The sequence below is a fragment of the Achroia grisella genome, unplaced genomic scaffold (assembly GCF_030625045.1).
Source record: "Achroia grisella isolate CSIRO2021 unplaced genomic scaffold, CSIRO_AGI_Agris_v1 utg8193, whole genome shotgun sequence".
Lineage (NCBI taxonomy): Eukaryota > Metazoa > Arthropoda > Insecta > Lepidoptera > Pyralidae > Achroia > Achroia grisella.
Genome location: NW_026713034.1, coordinates 4179 through 10273, shown reverse-complemented (window position 1 = coordinate 10273; position 6095 = coordinate 4179). Strand labels below are relative to the sequence as shown.

General features: G+C 79.4%; 1 protein-coding gene across 1 annotated transcript; it reads left to right on the top strand.

Annotated features, from left to right (window-relative positions):
- Positions 1-2982: 2982 nt before the first annotated feature.
- LOC131851930 (uncharacterized) lies at positions 2983-5616 on the top strand (the record flags this gene model as incomplete). Its single annotated transcript, XM_059202480.1, has 3 exons — positions 2983-3059; positions 4731-4907; positions 5563-5616. Coding segments are annotated over 3 exons (308 nt in total), but the record flags the coding sequence as incomplete, so codon positions are not given.
- Positions 5617-6095: the final 479 nt, after the last annotated feature.

The window sequence follows — 6095 nt, the reverse complement described above, 5'->3', positions numbered from 1 at the left end:
GGGCTGGGCTGGGCTCGGCCGGGGGCTGGGCTCGGCCGGCCGTGTTGGCTCTGCCGTGCTGGGCTGGGCTCGGCCGGGCTGGGCTGGGCTCGGCCGGGCTGGGCTGGCCGAGCCCAGCCCAGCCCGGCCGAGCCCAGCAAAGCCCGGCCGAACCCAGACCAAGCCCGGCCGAGCCCAGCCCAGCCCGGCCGAGCCCAGCCCAGCCCGGCAGAGCCCAGCCCAGCCCGGCCGAGCCCAGCCCAGCCCGGCCGAGCCCAGCCAAGCCCAGGCCGGCCGAGCCCAGCCCAGCACGGCCGAGCCCAGCCCAGCCCGACCGGGCAAGCCCAGCCCAGCCCGGCCGAGCCCAGCAGCCAGCCCGCCCAGCCAGCCCAGCCCAGCCAGCCCGCCCAGCCCAGCCCAGCCGGCCGAGCCCAGCCCAGCCCGGCCGAAGCCAGCTCATACTGGCCGATCCATGCCAAGACCGGCTGTGACCAGACCAGCACGGCCGAGCCCAGCCCAGCCCGGCCGAGCCCAGCCCAGCCCGGCCTAGCCCAGCCCAGCCCGGCCGAGCCCAGCTCATCACGGCCGAGCCCAGCCCAGTACGGCAGAACACAACCCAGCACGGCCCAGCCCAGCACAGCCCAGCACGGCACGGCCCAGCCAAGCCCAGCCCAGCACAGCCCAGCACTGCCTAGCCCAGCCCAGCCCAGCCCAGCACAGCCAGCACGGCCGAGCCAGCCCAGCCCGGCCGAGCCCAGCCCAGCCCGGCGAGCCCAGCCCAGCCCAGCCCAGCGAGCCCAGCCCAGCCCAGCCGAGCCCAGCCCAGCCGGCCGCCCAGCCCAGCCCAGGCCGAGCCCAGCCCCAGCCGGCCCAGCCCAGCCCAGCCCAGCCCGCCAGCCCAGCCCAGCCCAGCCCAGCCGAGCCCAGCCCAGCCCAGGCGAGCCCAGCCCAGCCCAGCCAGCCGCCCAGCCAGCCCAGCAGCCAGGCCCAGCCCAGCCGAGCCCGGCCGAGCCCAGCCCAGCCCGGCCGAGCCCAGCCCAGCAGCCGAGCCCAGCCAGCCCAAAGCCCAGCCCAGCCCAGCCGAGCCCAGCCCAGCCCGCCCGAGCCCAGCCCAGCCCAGGCCGAGCCCAGCCCAGCCCAGCAGCCCAGCCCAGCCCAGCCCGAGCCCAGACCGGCACAACCGAGCCCAGCCCAGCCCAGCCGAGCCCAGCCCAGCCCAGCCGAGCCCAGCACAGCCCAGCCGAGACCACAGCCGAGGCCAGGATCCCAGCCGAGCCCAGCCCAGCCCAGCCGAGCCCAGCACAGCCCCGGCCCAGCCCAGCCCAGCCCAGCCCAGCCAGCAGCGGCCAGCACCAGCCCGGCCGGCCCAGCCCAGCCCCGAGCCCAGCCCAGCCCAGCCCAGCCCAGCCCAGCCCAGCCAGCCCAGCCCAGCCCAGGCCGAGCCCAGCCCAGCCGGCCGAGCCCAGCCCAGCCCCGAGCCAGCCCAGCCCAGCCCAGCCGAGCCCAGCCCAGCCCCGAGCCCAGCCCAGCCCAGCCCAGCCGAGCCCAGCCCAGCCCAGCCCAGCCCAGCCAGAGCCCAGGCCGAGAGCCCAGCCCAGACGGCCGAGCCCAGCCCCAGGCCGAGCCCAGCCCAGCCAGCCGAGCCCAGCCCAGCCCAGCCGGCCGAGCCCAGCCCAGCCGGCCCGAGCCCAGCCCCAGCCCAGCCCAGCCCAGCCCAGCCCCGCCCAGCCCAGCCCAGCCCAGCCGCACGCCCAGCCCAGCCAGCAGCCCAGCCCAGCCCAGCCCATCCCAGCCCAGCCAGCACAGCCCAGCCCAGCCCAGCCCAGCCCAGCCCAGCCCGGCCGAGCCCAGCCCAGCACGGCCATACGCAGAACAGCCCGGCACAGCCCAGCACACCCCGGCCCAGCCCAGCCCAGCCCGGCCCAGCCCATCCTGCCCGGCACAGCCCAGCCCAGCCCGGCCCAGCCCAGCCCAGCCCGGCCCAGCCCAGCCCAGCCCGGCCCAGCCCAGCCCAGCCCAGCCCAGCCCAGCCAGCCCAGCCCAGCCCAGCCCAGCCCAGCCCAGCCCAGCCCAGCCGAGCACAGCCCAGCCCGGCCGAGCCCAGCCCAGCCCGGCCGAGCCCAGCCCAGCCCAGACCAGCCCAGCCCAGCCCAGCCCAGCCCAGCCCCGAGCCCAGCCCAGCCAGCCCAGCCCAGCCCAGCCCAGCCGAGCCCAGCCCAGCCCGGCCGAGACCAGCCCAGACCGACAGAGCCCAGAACAGCCCGGCCGAGCCCAGCCCAACACGGCCGAGCCCAGCCCAGCCATTCAGATACTTGCCCAGCCCAGCCCGGCCGAGCCCAGCCCAGCCCGGCCGAGCCAGCAGCACGGCCGAGCCCAGCCCATCACGGCCGAGCCCAGCCCAGCCAGCCGAAAGCAGCACACCCGAGCCCAGCCCAGCCCAGCCCAGCCCCGAGCCCAGCCCAGCCAGCCCAGCCCAGCCCAGCCCAGCCCCAGACCAGCCCAGCCCAGCCCAGCCGAGCCCAGCCCAGCCCAGACCAGACCAGCCCAGCCCAGCCGAGCCCAGCCCAGCCCGGCCCAGCCCCAGCCCAGCCCAGCCCAGCCCAGCCCAGCCCAGAGCCCAGCCAGCCCAGCCCAGCCCAGCCCAGCCCAGCCGAGCCCAGCCCAGCCCGGCCGAGCCCAGCCCAGCCCAGCCCAGCCCAGCCCAGCCCGAGCCCAGCCCAGCCCAGGCCGAGCCCAGCCCAGCCCCCGCCCAGCCCAGCCAGCCCAGCCCAGCCCGGACCAGCCAGGCCGAGCCCAGCCCAGCCCAGCCCAGCCCAGCCCAGCCCAGCCCAGCCCAGCCCAGCCCAGCCCAGCCCAGCCCAGCACAACACAGCCCAGCCCAGCCCAGCCCAGCGCAGCCCAGCCGAGCCCAGCCCAGCCCGGCCGAGCCCAGCCCAGCCCAGCCGAGCCCAGCCCAGCCCAGCCGAGCCCAGCCCAGCCCAGGCCCAGCCCAGCCCAGCCCAGCCCAGCCCAGCCCAGCCGAGCCCAGCACAGCACAGCAGCACAGCCGAGCCCAGCCGAGCACAACCCAGCCCAGCCCAGCACAGCCCAGCCCAGCCCAGCCCAGCCCAGCCCAGCCCAGCCCAGCCCAGCCCCCCGAGAGCCCAGCCCAGCCCCAGCCCAGCCCAGCCCAGCCCAGCCCAGCCCAGCCCAGAGCCAGCCCAGCCAGCCCAGCCCAGCCCAGCCCGGCCGAAACCAGCCCAGCCCGGCCGAGCCCAGCCCAGCCCACCCGAGCCCAGCCCAGCCCAGCCGAGCCCAGCCCAGCCCAGCCAGCCCAGCCCAGCCCAGCCCAGCCCAGCCCAGCCCAGCCCAGCCCAGCCCAGCCGAGCCCAGCCCAGCCCGGCCAGCCCAGCCCAGCCCAGCCCAGCCCAGCCCAGCCCAGCCCAGCCCAGCCCAGCCCAGCCCGGCCGAAACCAGCACATTCCCGCCCGGCCGAGCCCAGCCCAGCCCCGAGCCCAGCCCAGCCCAGCCCAGCCCAGCCCAGCCCAGCCCAGCCCAGCCCAGCCCAGCCCAGCCCAGCCCAGCCCAGCCCAGCCCAGCCCAGCCCAGCCCAGCCCAGCCCAGCCCAGCCCAGCCCAGCCCAGCCGAGCCCAGCCCAGCCCGGCCCAGCCCAGCCCAGCCCAGCCCGAGCCCAGCCCAGCCCAGCCCGGCCGAGCCCAGCCCAGCCCGCCGAGCCCAGCCCAGCCCAGCCGCCCAGCCCGGCCGAGCCCAGCAGCCCAGCCCAGCCCAGCCCAGCCCAAGCCCAGCCGAGCAGCCCAGCCAGCCGAGCCAGCCCAGCCCAGCCCAGCCCAGCCCAGCCCGGCCCAGCCCAGCCCAGCCCAGCCGAGCCCAAGCCAGCCAAGACCAGCCCAGCCCAACACAACCCAGCCCAGCCAAGCCCAGCCCAGCCCAGCCCAGCCGAGCCCAGCCCAGCCCAGCCGAGCAGAGCCCAGCCCAGCCGAGACCAGCACAGCCCAGCCCAGCCCAGCCCAGCCCAGCCCAGCCCAGCCGAGCCGAGCCCAGCCCAGCCCAGCCGAGCCCAGCCCAGCCCAGCCCAGCCCAGCCCAGCCCAGCCCGACCCAGCCCAGCCCAGCCCAGCCCAGCCCAGCCCAGCCCAGCCGAGCCCAGCCCAGCCCGCCCAGCCCAGCCCAGCCCAGCCCGGCCGAGCCCAGCCCAGCCCGCCCCAGCCCAGCCCAGCCCAGCCGAGCCAAGCCCCACCCCAGCCGAGCCCAGCCCAGCCCGCCGCCGAGCCCAGCCCAGCCCGGCCCAGCCCAGCCCAGCCCGGCCCCCAGCCCAGCCGGCCGCCCAGCCCAGCCAGCCCAGCCCAGCCCCGAGCCCAGCCAGCCGAGCCCAGCCCAGCCCAGCCCGAGCCCAGCCCAGCCCAGCCGAGCCCAGCCCAGCCCGCCCAGCCCAGCCCAGCCCGAGCCCAGCCCAGCCCAGCCCAGCCCAGCCGAGCCCAGCCCAGCCCAGCCCAGCCCAGCCCAGCCCAGCCCAGCCCAGCCCAGCCCAGCCCAGCCCGGCCGAGCCAGCCCAGCCGGCCCAGCCCAGCCCAGCCCAGCCCAGCCCAGCCCAGCCCCCCAGCCCAGCCCAGCCGAGCCCAGCCCAGCCCAGCCAGCCCCCAGCAGAGCCCAGCCAGCCCGGCCGAGCCCAGCCCAGCCCGGCCGAGCCCAGCCCAGCCCAGCCCGAGCCCAGCCCAGCCCGGCCCAGCCCAGCCCAGCCCCAGCCCAGCCCAGCCGAGCCCAGCCCAGCCCAGCAGAGGCCAGGCCAGCCCAGCCCAGCCCAGCACAGCAGCCCGGCCCAGCCCAGCCCAGCCCGCCGAGCCCAGCCCAGCCCGGCGGCCGAGCCCAGCCCAGCCCGGCCGAGCCCAGATAGCCGGCCGAACCCAGCCCAGCACAGCCGAGCCCAGCCCAGCCCGGCCCAGCCCAGCCCAGCCCAGCCGAGCCCAGCCCAGCCCAGCCCGAGCCCAGCCCAGCCGAGCAGCCCAGCCCAGCCCAGCCCAGCCCAGCCCAGCCCAGCCCAGGCCAGCCCAGCCCAGCAGCCCAGCCCAGCCCAGCCCAGCCAGCCCAGCCCAGCCCCGAGCCCAGCCCAGCCCAGCCGAGCCCAGCCCAGCCAGCAGCCGAGCCAGCCCAGCCCGCCCGAGCCCAGCCCAGCCCGCCGAGCCCAGCCCAGCCCGCCCCAGCCCAGCCCAGCCCAGCCCAGCCGCCGCAGCCCAGCCCAGCCCAGCCGAGCCCAGCCCCCAGCCCAGCCCAGCCGAGCCCAGCCCAGCCCAGCCGAGCCCAGCCCAGCCCAGCCCGAGCCCAGCCCAGCCCAGCCAGCCCAGCCCAGCCCCCAGCCGAGCCCAGCCAGCCCGGCCCAGCCCAGCCCAGCCAGCCAGCCCAGCGAGCCCAGCCCAGCCCAGCAGCCCAGCCCAGCCCAGCCCAGCCCAGCCCAGCCCAGCCCCGCCGAGCCCAGCCCAGCCCAGCCCAGCCCAGAGCCCAGCCCAGCCCAGCCCAGCCCAGCCCAGCCCAGCCCAGCCGAGACCAACCTAGCACATCCCAGCCCAGCCCAGCACAGCCCAGAGCCCAGCCCAGCCCAGGCCGCCCAGCCCAGCCCAGCACAGCCGAGCCCAGCCCAGCCCAGCCCAGCCCAGCCCAGCCCAGCCCAGCCCAGCCCAGCCCAGCCGAGCCCAGCCCAGCCCAGCCCAGCCCAGCCCAGCCCAGCCCGCCCAGCCCAGCCCAGCCAGCCGCCGAGCAGCCCAGCCCAGCCGAGCCCAGCCAATCCCTGCCCAGGCCATCCCAGCCGAGCCCAGCCAATCCCAGGCCAGCCCAGCCCAGCCCAGCCCAGCCCAGCCGGCCGCAGCCCAGCCCAGCCCAGCCCAGCCCAGCCCGCCCAGCCCAGCCCAGCCAGCAGCCCCAGCCCAGCCCAGCCAGCCAGCCCAGCCCCAGCCCAGCCCAGCCCAGCCAGCCCAGCCCAGCCCGGCCCAGCCCAGCCCGAGCAGCAGCCCAGCCCAGGCACAGCCCAGCCCAGCCAGCCCAGCCCAGCCCCGAGCAGCCCAGCCAGCCCGGCCCAGCCCAGCCCAGCCCAGCCCAGCCCAGCCCAGCCCGCCGAGCCCAGCCCAG